The sequence below is a fragment of the Protobothrops mucrosquamatus genome, unplaced genomic scaffold, assembly GCF_001527695.2.
Source record: "Protobothrops mucrosquamatus isolate PMUCROS unplaced genomic scaffold, P.Mucros_1.0 scaffold_277, whole genome shotgun sequence".
Lineage (NCBI taxonomy): Eukaryota > Metazoa > Chordata > Lepidosauria > Squamata > Viperidae > Protobothrops > Protobothrops mucrosquamatus.
Window position 1 is genome coordinate 1,487,959 of NW_015386353.1, and position 18,526 is coordinate 1,506,484.

At 36.6% G+C, this 18,526-nt stretch overlaps 1 protein-coding gene across 1 annotated transcript; it reads right to left on the minus strand.

The window, feature by feature from the left end:
- Positions 1–75: 75 nt before the first annotated feature.
- Positions 76–15,019, minus strand: SYT13 (synaptotagmin 13). The gene is made up of 6 exons (XM_015831710.2): positions 15,002–15,019; positions 14,691–14,913; positions 10,674–10,808; positions 8,636–8,949; positions 3,534–3,663; positions 76–407 (listed from the first exon to the last, which is right to left on the minus strand). The coding sequence occupies exons 1-6, from the start codon at positions 15,017–15,019 to the stop codon at positions 103–105; spliced, it is 1,125 nt and encodes a 374-aa protein (XP_015687196.2). The 3' UTR covers positions 76–102.
- Positions 15,020–18,526: the final 3,507 nt, after the last annotated feature.

An 18,526-nucleotide genomic window follows, 5' to 3' on the forward strand; every position in this document is an offset into this window, starting at 1 on the left:
CAATTCATGATATGTGCGTGTTTAGGATGTTGAAACAGATTTTTTTTTCTAGGTCTGAGATCAGGTTACTGGACATGAGAGGATCCATTTCTACCTTGTTATTTACATGTGAAGTTGGTGCCACATAGCAATCTGCCTCCTGGGGTTCCTCAGCATCTCCTCCCAGTGGTTCCTCTCGGTTCCCACAGCATGCAGACCAAGGCTACACTTGCCCAGTAAGCGGTTCTGCCCATCAGTATCCTGGCTTAGCATCTCCAGCTCTACACTTGAAGCACAGAGCAGATCATGGGGCACCTCAAACATGATCATCTCATTCCATACTGGGTTGATCTTGTGTTTTGCATGCTTTGTCTGCTTCTTTTTCAGTTTCAAGGCCTGGTGCTTCAGTGTCACTTTGACAGATATATCTGCAGGGACAAGGATAAGATTTGGTCATATGAAAGCAGTCTTGAGGTGTCAGTATTTTCTATCTTCCTCCTGACGACTAATAACTTGAGAAATTCTTGAAAATGTCAACTATTACCAAGGACCAAACTATGTATGAGACATGGGAAGAGGACTAAGAAGCTAATGAGAAGAGAGAGCTGAATTTAGCTTCTTCCCACATCGAATGTCCTCACACGTGGTAAACTCACAGGCCACAGATAGCTTCCACAGAGTTGCATGTGCTTAGCTATACATTGTGAAAATGGATAGCATAGTTTCCTGTTACAATTTGACAATATCATTTTATAGCCTGATGTGCTTTCTTTTTGAGGCACTTCTTATATGAAATCTCTTTTCATTGTTGTTTATTATTTATCATATTTATCACCGTCCCCCTCAAAAAAATTGGGCCAACCTAAATTCTCCAAAATTGAAGCCGAGGAAGAAAAAAAATAAATGAATCTTGGATTTTTGTTTTTTAACCACTTAGCAATCCATAAAAGGGCCAGTCCCCTAATCCCACATCTACTAAGTTTACTCTAGAGCAGGGGTTCCCAACCGGGGATGTGAGACGATATTCCAGAAGGTGCGAAAACTTGGGTATAGAAGTTTCAAAATTATAGTGTATATGCATAATCCATTGCCGTTATTTCAAACTTTTGTAAGGGGTGCAAGAATATATCAGAAGCATCCTAGGGGTGCGGGGTATAGAAAAGGTTGGGAATCGTTGCTCTAGAGTTTCTTATATAGAACTTAATCAAATGTTTGCTGAAAATGTATCATATCATATCATAGAATCATATCTACTGATACTCTCAAAATCCAGAATGTTGGTAAGGCCGGATTTATCTTTGTTGAATGCTAGTTGATTTTCCTTCCTCAAAGCTTGCTATTTTTTAATTATTGATTCTACCTATTTTACTTTTGACACCTTTAAGAATTCTTGAATGGACCCCATCAGAGAGTTTACATATAAATTCTATGTAAGCTTTGAATTATTTACATAACACCAGGAAAAAAATACATTAAATACATACATGCAATCCACACATATTCACATATCCACACATAATCTTTTATCATACACCACAGTTTTTATTTCTAAAAACCCTGCCCATTCAGCATCTGTTCCATTCATTTTGTGGCTCATATTAATCATGTCACCCAAATCTGTACATGCCAACAGTGATTAAGTGCACCAATCTGTTGGATACTTTTAAAGGCATTAATCATTCTTAACATTTAGCTGAAGGAGAAATGGACAGACTTTTTCGCCCTGAGGGCTGCATGTGACAATTGATAAGGGGTCTAGGATTATTATTTCATGGTGGATTAAGAGTGGGTTGATCCTGAGCCAGCAGTGGCCAAGTTTCCTATAAACACATCTGACACAAATACATAAACATAACCACTTGTGCTATTTACACATATATTCTATGCGTCTTCAGTCATGTAAGCTTCAAAATACATAGGCAAATGGGGGTCACTTCTCAATTCCTTCTCCATGGTAGTTTCATGTTTTTTTGAATGTGAGTACAGCTCTCTACCTGATCTAGGAAATTAATAAATCAGTCAACTGTTCAACTGAAGGTAGTTCAACTCTTTCAGAAAATAGTTGAAAATATGGCTCTCAGACAGAGTAGTGATGGTAAGCCCAGCTTATATGTCTATCCATTCCCCATTTTCAAGCCCTCATGCATAACAGTGTTAATACCTGAAAAAGTTTCTTCTTTCTTTCTTTCTTTCTTTCTTTCTTTCTTTCTTTCTTTCTTTCTTTCTTTCTTTCTTTCTTTCTTTCTTTCTTTCTTTCTTTCTTTCTTTCTTTCCTTCCTTCCTTCCTTCCTTCCTTCCTTCCTTCCTTCCTTCCTTCCTTTCTTTCTTTCTTTCCTGTACATGCAAATGCACCCAGGCCCATAAATTAATTCCCCAGATTGTGAACCTTTCCCCCTGTGCTCTGAGATTCCATCACACATACCCACTTGCCAAGCTGACAAGTGCTGTGAAGCTAAGGATTGTGCTTTTTCATTTTGTTCAGAACATGTAGTTTAAAAAAGGGAGACTAAATGGCACTGTGTCTGTCCTCACAGTTTAAATTGTATATTCCCTGCTTACCAACAATTGTTCAACAATATGGATAAGTATCAGTTATTTATTTATTTATTTATTTATTTATTTATTTATTTATTTATTTATTTATTTATTTATTTATTTATTTATTTATTTATTTATTTATTTATTTATTACATGTCTATTACATCTGTCTCTAAAGCTGGGGAGCAGAATCTGTAGCCCTCTCAAGTCTTGGATGAAGCTCCTGCAGTCCCTCCAAAAATAGCTACTGAATTATAGCTTTTAAAATGCTAAAAGGAAAAATTGTTCAATATCGGTGAACAAATCATACTGAGTATGCCTTAAAAATTTAAATTTTAATTTTAATTTAAATATGTATTTAAGTTTATTCCTATATCAACCATGTGAGGTGGCTGTCAAATTCAGTTGAGAGACAGATGGGCCCAGAGTTACACTGTCAGTACTATGGTCAAATGGGAGCTTCAGTCTGGGTCTCCTTGGTTTTACTCCAACATCTAAGCATTGTAATTTATGGTACTCATTTCTCAATTGTGATGGAAAGAAATCAACAGCTGTTTGACTGAGGGCATGCCTGGGTGGGTGACATGATGGTATTATCCCTCCCCTCTTTCAGTCACCTTCCCCATCTCATTTACTCATCCTTCATCTGTCATTGATCTTCCATGACCAAGGCTGGCTTCAGAAGCACCCAAGACCTGAAAAACTGATTTCACAGAGGGAAGAGTGCATTTCCATTTCAAATGCAACTGGCTGTCTTGCCAGTGTTAAATGAGTTTGTCCACATGCCAGTCATATCACCTCTACTGTAGACTGAGCCACAAATTCTAGGTCAATTTACTGCAATGTCCAGGCAATGATTCAGGATAGCATTTGCACAATCCCAGGAAACTTGGCCAGTTAGGACAATATTATTGCTTCAAAGTGACAGATGGAGACTGAGGCTCAAATATTTTCTTAAAGTCCAGCTATTGAATCTTAGCAGAAGTATCATTCTGGCTCAGAGCCTCCTTACATACCTTTTCCAATGAGTTCTTTCAACTGTTTGGAATGGAGGTTCTTGGCTTTTATAAGCACCACAAGCAGGCGATTTGCTGCAGGCAAATAGCTGATAGAAAGCAGAACTTCCCCATAGCCTGTGTCTGGTTCCTGCAGTTCATGGAGACAAATAGAAAAGGAATGTGCACTATATTTCCTACCTTTGTCTACACAAAGAAGATGACTGACAACCACAGAATAAGGTACTGTATGTGGAAAAGACAAAGATCCGTACAATAGAATATAAAAGGTGAACAACCCACCCCCCTTTGTTTTGCATCATGATGTAAATATCAACACATGTTTCATCTTTCTTCCAATGTGGGCTTCTGCATTTTTGTTTACATTAGTCTGTGGGGAGATTTAAACAGGGTATCTGCAGAACTAAAGTAAATGCGAAGATAACAGTGGTTGGAAAGCATGCTACAAAGCTACAAATTCTGGGTTATCTTTCAGTAGCATCTTCAAAGTGTTTTAAAGATATGAAAGTCACAGATGTGCAGCTACCTAGTAACTCTGGATGCATGTTTCCTAGCAACCAGGTGGAACAGGGAGCTTACCTTCTGAAGTTCATAGGATACTAGTGGTATTTCTCTAGTCTGCTCTTTTATTAGACAAAGTCGTGAAGTGTCATTCTGCAGTAGGGCTACAATTTTATTCAATCTACTGATTAAATTTTTGATATTAAAGTTTTTGAGAATATGAGAGTAGTACAGAGAGAAATATTGTCCTTTGCTTATTATGTTATTTATCTTTCTTTCTTTCTTTCTTTCTTTCTTTCTTTCTTTCTTTCTTTCTTTCTTTCTTTCTTTCTTTCTTTCTTTCTTTCTTTCTTTCTTTCTTTCTTTCTTTCTTTCTTTCTTTCTTTCTTTCCCACTAGCAATAAAACCATTTGTCTGTAATGCATCCAAGGAGCACATGTGCTCAGCAACTTAAAACGTATTTGTTGATTGGTCTCAAAGTCACAAATTAATTTAATAAGGACTCATCTAGTGAAAGGCAAAGGGTGGACAGAAGAGTAAATCTATAAGAGGGAAAAGGAAGAGAAAAGTGAATGGAAACTGGAAATATTCACTGTATTAATTGTACTAATTCTATATTAAAAATGGGGACATGTTACTAAAAATAAGTTCCCCAATATCATACACAATTAGCCTTAGGACTCTCACTCCCTATGTACTAGCGGCAATGTTATTTTCAGAGTACCAATTATGATGTAATCAAAATGCACAAGAGGAAAGTTTACTCTTACATATACTTTGGTTATAACGTATTTAAGAGTAAATCTGATGTCCTATAAGAGCAGAATCTAGTCACAACACACAAAATATCTTGCATAAAAAATAAAAACCAGCAAGTCAACAAGAAAAAGCTATTTAGAGCGGTATAAATATTTCAGGGTTTTTTTCTGGCTAGATGACACAGATTATTGCAAACAGAGTTTCCCCTCTCTGAGGGCAGATGCATTCTCCAAAATCTTTTCTGCCTGGAATAAATCCAATGCCATTTTTTTTAAAAACTAGTTTTCTCAGGGGAATTCAGAATAAGGATAAGGAACAATATATTCAGCTCAAGTTATATATGCCACTGAAACATCCATCTCCTCCTGACCTGTATAAATTCACCCAAAATGCAGTAAACCAGACTATAAACAGTGGAGTCTACTACTTTAATCCAAAAAGGATTGTTTCTTTTGTTTTGAAATATATTATTTTGCTTTAGTTTTATTTTGGGAATATGGTGACATTTTTTTCACCAAAAGAGTTTTTGTTTTCTCAAAAAGGCCTATTTGGCAGAGTTTTTTGAATGCTGAAAAATTAAACTAGGAAAAAGCCGTAAAACAGTTGATTGACCTCTGTCTACATGAAATTTCAATACTAACTGAAGTGGTTCTAAATTTTTAAATGATTGTTTAATTGGCTTTTTGCTCTGTTGTTCTTGGCCTTGGGATTGTGCAATGGTTGATTTTGACAGAACTGATACTTTAGCCTTGAGAAACTTTGGTTCTTGAGTTAAATCCCACAGTTTCATTGATATTCAGCTGATTTGTCCAATGGTCATATAGTCTGTGACTAGGGGAGGGAAAAATACTTTCCACTCTAATATAGACTTCAGCTTCAACTAATCGACCCTAACCCTAACCTAAGGAATGCACTGAATGTTTGCAAAGCTGAGCTAAGACATTTCACTGGCAGTGAAATATCTAAATATTCTTTACTTTGCATTCATTCTAATAGTGCTTCATCAGAAAAAAAATGTTTTGGACAATTGTATTACATGGGTTAAACCAGTGGTGGTGAACCTATGGCATGGATGCCAGAGGCGGCACTCAGAGCCCTCTCTGTGGGCACACGTGCCATTGCCCCAGCCTCGCCTCCTCTGTGACCCCCTCCTCTCCAGCAGCCCCCCTGAAGGAGAGTTGCCCCTGAGCGTAGCCCACACGGAGCAGCGCAGCCAAGGACATGGCAGCCAGGCAGCGTAGACAATTGATGGTGCAGGGCACGGGCAGAGGGCATGAGCACCATAGAGCTGCTGGGCTGCCTGGGTGATCTGCGGCGGGCCCTGGAGGCAGTGAGTAGCAGGCGGCACGGGGCAGGCGGCACTGGGGATGGGGGGTGGAGCAGGGGCGGGGCCAATTTTGGGGCACTTGGTTTCTAAACGTTTTGCCATCACTAGGTTAAACTATTTCTTATTATCCATTTCTAAAAGCCCTAAAATATTCTTACAGTATTGAAGCAAATGCTTTCATGATACATCCACTTCTAAACCATTTCCTCTAATTGGGGTCTGTCCTTAAAATGAATGATAAATTCATGCTGAAATCATACTACAAGGCTTTGATTCTAAGCTAGTTGGTAGAATGCAGGAGATACAGTTTTATATTTTTGTGATACCAGCAGGTACTGTGATGTGATAAATCTTTTTGGAAATCAATGAATTTCCTCAGCCCATTTTAAAATCTACAGGACAGAATTACAATGAAGAAGAATATGGTGTTTTTCAGTGAAACTGTTGAAATGACACAGAAAACTTTCAGCAGGCTATTCAATTCATCCAAAATCCATTCTGAATTATCAGTTTGAATCAACTTGACTAGTCAAATTGATTGAATATTAATCATATATTTGATTGGATGAAAGGTATGTTTCTGTATATAGAAAGGTCAAATCAGTTCAAAGGCACCCAATTCGATTGGATGCATCAATTTGATTCAGCAATTAGAAGGGGATTCAGCTGAATCACTTTCCAATCAAAGCTTGAAACTGGCATTATCATACAACCCTAGCTTTCAATAAACCTAATAAGCTCATCTTGGAAATACAGTACCAAAAACATTGCTTTTTCCTCCTGCTCTTTTCTGCCTAGCATCTAATTAATGATTCAGGACTTCTGTCTCGGTTCACAGTGTAATAGCTGCCATTCTGAGGTCCCCTGTGAGGTACTTTTTCTTTCCATATGGTTAAACTGCAAAATGAGGACACAATTCCAAGCCTATTAATCTGCTCTTTTCAGGTTTGGGACAGCATTTCTACTTTGTTACAACCTCGGAGGCTGTCTGAAAAAGGCCAATTAATGAGAAATATGACTGTCAGTTGCTAAATATAACTGGATAGTATATCTTCCACTTATTATGTACAAACAGTTTCTTGGCATTCTTGGTATTGTATGTTCCTGGAGACCATCTGTAAGTTGACTGACTGAGGCCATCTGTTTGAGAGGTGTAATTAGCCACCTGCTAGGGTTCTCCTGGGTTCAGAATTTTTTTTTTTGTTTGTAGAATAATGAGACTAGTAGCAACATCTCAACTTTAGCACCTCTAACCATCTTCTGAAAAGTTGTAGTGCTTGCCCTCTGGAATAAAACCCAGAATAAAACACCACCTTGTTGGTGTTCTGAACAGCTGTAAAGATCTAGTTGTTCTCGTTGGGCTAAGGTGATTGATTTTCCTTTTCTTGGGTATCAGCTAGTAATTGCATGTTTTGGAATTTGGTGGGTTCATCATATTTGCGTGGAGTAACTGGTTCAGGGAACAATCTCTCTCTCTCTCTCTCTCTCTCTCTCTCTCTCTCTCTCTCTCTCTCTCTCTCTCTCTCTCTCTCACACACACACACACACACACACACACACCCACACACACACACACACNCTCTCTCTCTCTCTCTCTCTCTCTCTCTCTCTCTCTCTCTCTCTCTCTCTCTCTCTCTCTCTCACACACACACACACACACACACACACACACACACACACACACACACACACACAAAAAGACTATATTACAATTACCCTAATTGTTTTTGTCCACTGATGGTCCTCTAGGATTGCCAGAAACTTCTCCCACAAAACTCACACCAAGATAGATTTTCCCAGTATTTCTACATTTGATTTTTCTTGCTTAGCTGCTGAACATTACATACCTCTTCACTGAACATTATTCTTTTGAATTTGACTTAACGCTTGCAAGGTAACTTTAAATCTTGATGCTGTTCTTTAATGAGGTGGTTCTTAACTAATGTGCCATGTGTCATAGGCTTGTTTCTAGTGTACCATGTTATTTTTTTTCTGAGGTTATTTTTGTTGTTGTTTGTATTAGGGATATTCTATATAATATGTATATTCAATACAATGCAGATATCTAAAAAATTCATAATGTCCCCTCAAACCATGAGTTATATATTTAAAAATAAGTATATAAGATTAAAAATGTTTGGTGTGCTACAGAGTTGCTACTATATTCAATATTGTGCACCCGATTAAAAAAAGGTTGAGAACCACTGCTTTAAATTATTAGCCAATTCCTTAGCTTAGTATCACAGTATCAGCCTTTCTATCCCTTCCATTTCATCTATATATCATTCATTAAAATATTGACTAGCACTGGGCCAAGAATGGAACCCAAGTAGGATCATATTCAATATTTCTGTATATGCTAATGGTGAAACATTCAAAGAATCTAATAACAATGTTGTCATTGGATAAAGTGAATTACGTCTCAGAAGTTTAGGAACACTGACATGCAGCATTCTACATCCCAACAGGAGAATATAACATGCAGTAATATATTATAAGTGAATTGATAGAATACCTTGTCAAGGACTTTCACTTTCTCAGACTGTATTGGTCCATATTGCTCCCCTACAGAATCCAGATTTGGTTTAATTTCACCAATAATGCTGTGTCTAGAGAACTTGTCACAGTTCCTCAAGGTGAGGGTCAGTGTCCCCTCTGGTAGCTCCTTCTCCTTGACCAGAAACAATAGAGCTTCTTCCCAAACAATGTGGGCTTGCTTCTTCTTCATCACAGTCTGGGCTTCTATAGTTCCAGAGTTGCTCACCAAAGTGCCTAAGATGTAGCAATCACTTCCACTGTTTTGGTCTCCTGCTGTGGTTCCATATAAAACTAATAAAGGCAGAGTGAAGGGAAAAATTCAGATAACATTTAGCATTTAAATCCTGTGCTAAAATATTTTCAAGAGACCACTATTGTTTGATTTGGTTTGATTTAGAGCAAAGTCAAGGCTTTGATGTAATGCAAAAAAAAGCAAATTTCTATCTCTGCAAGCTTAATTGGGCATGGGTCAAACTACGGGCTTCTGTCACCTGTCATCCTGATTATACATAGATTACGGATGACAGAATTGTATTCTGACTTAAATTAATGGCAGCAGAAAACATAGCTGTTTTCCTTTCATTGTAATTAATGCCATTCATATCTTGGTTTTATGGTGATTTAGAAATATCTAAAGAGAAAGAAAATGAGAGAGTAACAATGTAATCTGGTGAACTCTGTTATGTTTCATTTTTGAATTAATATCATAGATGATATATGCCCACATACATAGTAGTCTTGAACCTGTTAATTGTCACAGTGGGGAGGAGTCATCCATGCTGAGGAGAAAGGGAGGTTTCCAAGCTGAGCCATGCTGGCTCAGGAATTCTGGGAGTTGAAGTCCACGAGTCATAAAAGAGCCAAGGTTGCCTACCCCTGGCCTAGAGGCCCACAGAAATACCTGTGTTTTTTTTTTGTTTTTGTTTTTGTAATCAAGAGTGACCAACATTCTTCTGCATTACCCTCTATTATTTCCTAATTCAGATATCATACAAAACCAGTAAAGCTTTTCAAAAGTCAGCTGTATGAGAGGAGAAGGGCAAAGAACTAATAGATGGAGATATGGCTTATTACTAGGGTAAATTAAACTATAATTTATTGGATAAGGATAATTATGCCTTCATTGGACCTTTATGTGACCTAGTCAATTACTTACTCTCTTCTGTTATGTTTGCCATATGCAAAAATAATTTAATTTTGTGTTTAGAATAAAGTAAAATGATGAGAAATGTGAGACATTAAAATTATGTATTTCATTGCTACCCCTAGCTATGAGGATCTAAATCATTGCTTGGAAAGTAAATTATATGGATATTTTTATAGCCTTTAATATGTTTTTTCTTTGCTTTCTTATCTTTATACCTTTAAATCCAGCCCTGAATCCTGGTGACTGTGTGGATAAGTCCCTACAGTTTTCTAGGCAACATTTTTCAGAAGTGGTTTGCCTCATCCGTCTTCCTGAGAATGAGAAAGAAGACTGGCCCAAGGTCACCCAGCTGATTGTGTACCTGAGGCCAGACTTGAAATCACAATTGTCCAGTTTCTAATTGATGCCTTTAACCACTACACCAGATTGACTCCCTCTATAAATGTCTTTTCTTAAAGTCTTAAAAGCAAGACAACAGAATATAAACTGACAGCAAGCAGCACTCTTTACTAGCACTGATGATGTTACCTAGTTAGACATTACTTTGTAGGTGTTCTTTTGTTCGTTCGAGTCTCTCGTGGTTCCTGGGAAGAATTTCAGAATAAACAAACCTTATTAGGATACTAATAAGACTACAACAATTCTTCTGGACCGAAAAGTGAGTCCTACAACTGTTCTCTCTTACTATGGAGAACAAAGTAGTGTAATCGGTAGTAAATAAAAATAAAAAATGCAATTATTGAGTGCATTGTAATTTCTTTGATTGTTAGCTGCCTAGAAACATTAAGAATCAGGTGACGTACACATTTAATAAATTATAATTATCAGATATTTTCAATCACCAACTTGCAAAACTGGAGGTCTTTACCTTCTAGGAAAGCAACGGACAGAGCCTCTTTCTGTCGGTTGTAGCCCAGACAATAATGAAGTTCTGGGACTTGATTGAAGGCTGCAGTGTTTTCGGGACTCAGGCGCTCAGTGACACAAACATCCTTCACCCCACCTGAAACTCAAAAGAATGTTAATTAGAAACTGTGCCCTATTCCAGATAAGATGACTATTGGTCAATGTTGTATTTTACCACTTGAAACCATGATATAAAATGAATGGAAACTGTACTTCATGGAAATAGAATCAAGACAAAGAATCAAGGTCAGAGCTAAATTTGATTGGATCAAAATTAAACAAATTAGAGTTAATATGAAAAAATGTCCCTAGGTGTAGTAATTTTCCTCTTTTATGACATCAAAATGCACTTTTGACCATTTTTGGAGCCATATCAAAAGATTTTGTTGAAGAAAACTGCAAAAGCCCTACAGTCTCACTTCTCCCTCTTCAATATAAAATTACCTAACCTATTTGTAACTCAAAGTTTTATGATACTTTGAAAATTTGGACATTTGTGGTAGCATAAATGTTGATGAATGTCTTAACAATTGCTGTGTAAATGGCCACTTTCAAGAAAGTAATTGTTTCTGTAAATAAGTGCTACAATTAATTTTCTTCTGATTTCATTCTTTATACTCTGCAACCTCAAATTTGGATTTCTATATATACATAGTCACATACGAATCATAGGAATTTTATCATGAAATCAAAGATGATGGTATACTAGGGAGCCAAGAATATAGGTATTGGTTGAAGTAGTGCTGTGGGTTTCTTGGACATATCCTTGGCCTGATGGCAAATAGGACAGGTGGAGAGTAGACCTTGGTCTTTCTACAAGGCCACCAGAAATCCCAGGTGACCAGCTTAAGTCCCCTACCCATGGGCATTTTGTGAACTAGGCATAATATTTACTTTTGAAATTCAATCATGTGCACATGAAACTAGTTTCACTGTTATAGATGTATATTCTGGACATTAAACAAGGAGGTTATGGATTGGCCTATGCTTGCCCAGAATTTCAGGGGTTGGCCCTGCATATATTGGTCATTTCTCTATAAGTTTTGAAAGCATTCCATCAAAGAGTAGGTGGAAAGAGCCATGGAGATGAACTTGAGGAAACTAAGCAGAAGCAGTTGTTATATATAGGAAAGTATTCTTTAAAGCCAAAGAACAGCAAAAATAGGAAAAGAAACTCAGACTGACTTCTCCCTAATTCAGAATACGATAAGAGGGAGGGAAGAACTCATGCAGCCTTTCACCAGCCTTTGTTACTATAATCTATAACTATAATCTGTATTAATAAAATGTAGTTCCCTAAAGAACTCAATTTCCAGCTCAGAAAGAACATACAGTTGAATCCTTGGAATTGTTGTTCCCAGAATCAGGTATATAATAGTCATAAGGGCAATGTGGAAGAAGGAGATCAGTTTTCTTTTCATCAAATACACCCTGGAATGGCAATTACTTAACCAGGAACTGATCCAGCTTATTGTTGGTTAAGAACAATGCTTGGGTGACCTGCAGAATTTCTAGATCTTCCCGACACTGATCTTAAAAAGATGAGTTTGTCTTTGGATCAAGTAATTAGCCTATCATGAGCCTGGAACCATGAAAAACCCAGAACTAATTGAAACTGGATAGCCAGAGTAACCACAGGGACTTGATCTGTTCTTGATGTTGTTTATACTTGCAGGATCAAAAGCTCAGTAATTTTATTCAAATATCCAATGTAGTTGAGTGCTCCAAGGATGAAGAAAGATATTCTTGATGCTGTATTTGAATCACAGTAAAGATTTGGAACAAGCCAAGGTAAAAAAATGCAGTCAGATTCAGAATTGCAGAGAAAGGAGTTGGATGCCAACATTGCTTCCAATAGCTGTGGAACAGAAGTGCCTGAGTTTAATTACTTTTCCAGCTGGATGTGTTCATCTGCTATGCCATTTCAACAGCTGGTGCTAGTAATAAGGCTGTGAGCTATATCAGGGCTTGGTGTCTTCCTTCTGGGACAGTCTGCTGGGCCATTTGACAATCTGCTGGACCACATCTTTTAGAAACTGAGCCGGGTCCCAGCAGTCCTAGAACCAGGAAGAGAAAGTCCCTTCAGCATCCTCCATACTCTGATCAGTCAATCTCTTCCCATATGCAGAGACCAAATCTACCTCATGAGAATGACAATATCTAGAAGGCACCATTTATGTCTGTTTTCTGCCCATAACTTTAGGGTAATCTTTCTGTTATTGGTACAAAGATTCGTTTCTTGATTCAGCCCAAGATTGTTTTACTTACATGTTTATCACAAGACAGCTTGTCATATATTCTTACAAAATAGCTACAACAAGGAGTTTGCTATCTGCAACATGGTTGCCATGGTAGACCTAAGCAACTACAAAACATAGGAGAGTGGGTGACACTGTTCTTCATATCCTTCTTCATTTCCCAGAAGTTCTTTGTGGTTATCCTTGATATTAGAAAGGGAGACAGAAAGACATTCCAAGCAAAACACTGGGTTAAAGCCATTGGCTTTTGATATTTTCCAGAAAGATGTTTTGGCCATGTGTTGATTTCAGAAGTTTTCTTAAAGAATGTATAATATGTCTATCTGTCTGTCTGTCTATGAAAAGGAATAGAGCCAGGACATCTCCCAAAATCACTGAACGGCTCATTGCTGGAGAGAAAATCTGAGAAGCCAGAGAAAATGATCCATTTGAAACTCTAAAATTAAAACTGGACAACCCCTTTAAGATGTCAGAATCCTCTTCCACTTCATTCCTAGGAATATTTCCAGTTTGCCATCTGACATGAATCTTTTAAGGTTTTTCTTTCTTGTCTTTCTTTATTCACAACCATTGTAGTGCATGCATCACTATTCTTTAAAAGGATGAATTGTAATAGCAAGTTAAATTGTTTGAAGGAAATAAACACATCAGTTTAATTTCTGTGTGAAACATTCAGAAAAACAGAACTGGATTTTTATTTATTGTCATTAAAACCAGCTTAATAATATATATTAAGACATTCACAATGCATATTGAGCTGTCGACATCTGTTGTGCATTCAAGGGTTTTTCTACATAAGCCTTTCCCATTGTGCTCTCCGATTGCATTGAATTATAAGTTAAGTGCATCTGCTCTCTGGAAAAATCTGCATCCTAATATCTGTAAGGTGTCTATACTGTTATAGCTTTCAGATGCTTGTTGAATCTCTTCACCCGAGCCTAGCTTTTGAACAAATGGTTCAGTTTTATTTTTCTTATCCTATAACATTTGGAATTATTTATTTTTAAAAATTATTATAACAATCTTTTTCATGTACGGTTGTTATACTTTAATTTAAATCACTTTGAAATGCAGTTGCGTAAGAAATCATTTTAAAATAACATAAATAAATTAAATTATCTTCAGTCACTATGGCTATGGATCACACTATCTGAGAATGATGTAGACTACAAAATGGGAAGCTGATCTATTAATATCCAAATGAAATCTCCTAGCTTGCCCGAAATAATTAATGTTTCTTTTATTCTTTCATCAGAGAGCTCTCTATCCACAAGAAATGGAAAATAATTAAGTGCAAATGATTTTTCCATTCAAAATACATTTCTTTATATGCTTCTAGAAGTTTTATCATGCCTGCAAGCAAATCCCCTAGAAAATTGAATATCCACTACCATCCTAAGAATAAAATGAGTTTTTTAAAATGATGCTATGAAAAAGAGAAAACCAATAAGGGTGTTGAACAATAGGATGAAATTTGCCAGATGTGAACAATTACATAGATAATTTGCTCAAAGCTGAGATAATGTAGATTAAGATTGTTTAAAGCCTTGGTGCATTTCACCTTTGATATGGTACATTATTGTGCAATGTAAGCCTAACCCTTAATTGTATACTTTTGCTATGCTGGTCATGTGCTCTGGGACTCATAACTAGAAATAAAATCCATTATGGTTTCTCATTTAAAGAAGAAGCAATCATAAGCAATTTAACAAAGGCCCTACCATTTTGGGGGAGAAGAAATAGCTCTTCATTGACTTGTATGGTCATTCTTTTCTTATCCAGGGCTTCAGGTTTTCCCTTGCTTGGTTCTTCTACTGTCTTCAAATTGTAATCTACATAGTTAACAATTTCTGAGGTGGTGACGACAGGCTTTGGGCCATAGATGTGAGGAAAGCCGAGGATTGTCCGGGGTTGTACTGGTTCTGCTGTCTTCTCAACATTAAACTGAAACAAAAAGACCCCGGATTTTATTTTTATTGCATTCATTTAAAATTTATTGTAGCAAAATATGCTCCTTTGACTGTGAACTTACATGAGAGGAATGACACATTACTACACATCATATTTTGGAAATCAAGGAATTTTCTTCCTAAAGAAACACGCTAGAATCTATTTTTAATTAGTCATTCTAGTCCCTACTCCTAATTCTCTTGTAATTCTTTCCTTCTCCTTTTCTATATACCATGTGGATTAGAAATCATTTAAGAAGAAAATGCAATTGCTTCCATATTTTGTGGTACATACATGAAGGACCCTAGAGTAAATAACAGGAAAGGGTTGCAGTAATTTCCCTCCCAGCCCCAACAATCATGCTTTATATATAAACCTTCAATTCCTAATAGATATGTCAAGGTTTCCAGAAATAAATGCAGATTTATTCACATTGCATATATTTATGTTCTGAAAATATTTTCCTGTGTGTGTGCACAGGAATGAATGGGAATAAGTGGGAATGAATGAATGGGAAAAATGGGAAGCCTTGATAAATTTAAGAGGTATTTTCTTCCCTCTCAAATGTTTCTAAATAAATTCCAAAATGCTGAGGATTGCTCTTTTCTTGTGAAAAAGCTGAGCCTACTGACCACACTCCAGCAGCCAAAGCAGAGAGAATGAAAGCATATGCTGAAGTGTAATTAGTGTTTTTCATTCTTTTTTTTTAATTTTTGTCTTGTTATTAATGCATGTAGACCGCATCCCAAAGGAAACATTCAGGGCAGCCAAGTCCTTTCCTTGCCAGTCAGCTTGTCTGTGGGGAAGCTCTCTGATTCCTAATGCACTGTATTGTAGCATCTTTTGCAGCCATGATCAGCTCCAGATCCTAAACATAGCCAAGCATAGCCAAGAATAAAGATGATGGGAGATGTAGCCAAATAGCTATGAAAGGCTGGATAGTGTTGTGTTCAAAGCAGTATTTTAGTTTATTCCTTGTATGCTATTTGCAAGACCACAAATTAAGAACCTGCCTAAATTAAGTTAAATAATTATTATTTAAGGACATAATAATGGCTATTTACTTCATTAGAAAAACCTAACTAGGAATTATATAGACATAAACCTTCTGTTCTTTTTTCTTTTCTTTTGCTTTTCGTTCTATGCTTCCATCCTATAAGGTCCTACATTGCACTTAAAGCACATATAATTTGCTTACACTGGCTCTTTTATTTGAGCTTTATAGCAGATAGATAGATAGATAGATAGATAGATAGATAGATAGATAGATAGATAGATAGATAGATAGATAGATAGATAGATAGATAGATAGATAGATAGATAGATAGATAGATAGATAGATAGATAGATAGATAGATAGATAGATTGCTGAGACTCCCATTGGTAAATGGGGAGCTAGAAATAAATGGTAATAGTCCTAGTATTATTGCCCATGTTTTAAAACAGAGCATAAGATTGACAGATATTTTAAAAGTAGCATGTTCTTCAGTTCTTAGGATAAAAAAGCCAAAGGCAAGAATGCCTTATAATAAATATGAGAGGCCATAATACAATTAATCCCATGAACAAACAGACTGTCTATCTATCTATTATCTGTCTAAAACTGAGTAGTTAACTTTAAAGGGGTTGTTGTTAAATTATCTCTCTATATACAGTATAGGTAGCATGGATGCCTATATATGAAATTATTTAATTTCCCCTTTCTTTGGAGGACAGAGTTCTCCTTGGAGGGAAAAATCAGAAATTCTGGTTCCTCATTCTTGTCTGTCTTCCAGCCTCTGCAAGCCAGGATTTTTCCAGAATCTTCCAGAATTTCCAAAGAGGACTAGAAAGAATTTTTAGGGTGGTGGGATAGATCCAAAGAATTGTACTGTAATCACAGTCACTTCTTACTCCCCATTTGGTATTAAGCAATCACACCTCCCATTATAGGTAATAAAATGGTAAACTCTTTTGGAAAAAAAAAATAGCTCATGTAGGTAGCATGAAATTGACCAGACCAGAGCATCTTATCTCAGAGTACAGTACACTGACAGCTGCTCAGAATTGTCCTGTCCATAAAATACCATTTGAACAAGGTTTTGCATATGAACAAAACTTCACTACTGATATGTGTTTCCTTACTAAATGCCCAAATGGATATTTTAGGCCATCGCAAAGCTTATGCATATACAATTATGGAGTATTTTTTCTTACTTAAGTAACAGTGGATTTATAAATATGAGCCACTTTATTGAAGCCATCACGCCAAAGCCAGACACTCTAGTGGCACTCTGTCATCATGTAACAAGAGACCGTCCTTTGGGGAGCCATATACAGCTACAGCGGGAAAGGATCGACCGCATTGCCAGCTACATCTGTTCCTGTTTATTGTGTATATGACCTATTCTGTCAGTCATGAAAAAGTGATCCCCACTCCCTTTTGACAGACAGGTTTTGTGCTAAATAAAATTATCTGAAATAAAAGTTTGAATAAGAACAATCTGTAAAATACTGAGGCCTTAAATAACACTTTGGATATTTTCTTTCCTTTTGGCATGAGTAAAATTGGCAATAAATCACTGCTAGGCTGAACAAACACCAGCTGTTGGCTTAGAGTAGAAGAAAGGATTCTGCTGTAAGGCAGACCCATCACAAATTAAAAATATGCAAATAAAAATATACTTAGGTTTTAGATCTAGTTTGACTGCATTTATTAACTAGATGATAATTAACTGCTAGTTTATTGACTGCATCCCAAACTTGATTGCTTCCATTTGGGTTTAGGATTATACAAGTTTAAGACCAATACATTTGGAAAGCATCAGTTTGAGAAAGATTTGAGGCACTTCAAATGCAGACAGGCAGTAATAATGCATGGAAATATTTGTGGCTCATACTACTGTAAGCCATGCTTACTGAAGATTTAGTAAACCACACTTAACTGTGGTTTACAAAGTACAAAGATGGGTTCACATGACAAGCCAAACCCAATTCAAGCAAACCAAATCATGGCATGTTTAGGTCCCTCCAGAATGTCACAGTTATTAATTCAAACATGAACCTATGTGCTTGACATAATGATAATTTTTAAAGGGATGAAAACCTACTGCAATTATATGTGCAAAGAAACTGTTATAAATGGATACAAGAGACATGAAAATACACCTCCCACACAAACAAACCAAATTAAATTTCAGGATTGAAAGGAAGAGGCTTCTCTTCTAAAATACACATTTGGGAAGGAATCATTTTCCTGGGATTTTTTTAAAAAAATTGAAGCAATAATCAGATTTAGGCAGGCAGCCTGCTCCTTTAATCATGTAATTGTGACACCAATTCACACTAGGTATGATAACTTGCTCACTGACTGTATTGGCGGATAGTGAATATGTCTAGAGAAACAGACACTACATTAGATTAGCATCCGAGGGTTAGATTTCCTATCATTCCATTACAACAGAAACCCAACAGAAGATGGATTCTGAATCGACAGATTAGTTGACTATAACACAAGTAACTTCTCTTGCCCCACATTTCAATGATGTGATCAATCCTTGTCTTGATTTATTGGGCATTAAGTATCTCAAAAGCTATTTTGTTTAAAGCTAAAATCACAAGGCTTTCA

Excerpts from the sequence above, each read along its gene's own strand:
- SYT13 (XM_015831710.2), bottom strand. Across the intron at positions 8,950-10,673 it reads GTCCGTTGCTTTCCTAGAAG|TTTTATATGGAACCACAGCA; the intron begins GTAAAGACCTCC and ends TGCCTTTATTAG. Across the intron at positions 408-3,533 it reads GAAAGAACTCATTGGAAAAG|ATATATCTGTCAAAGTGACA; the intron begins GTATGTAAGGAG and ends TTGTCCCTGCAG.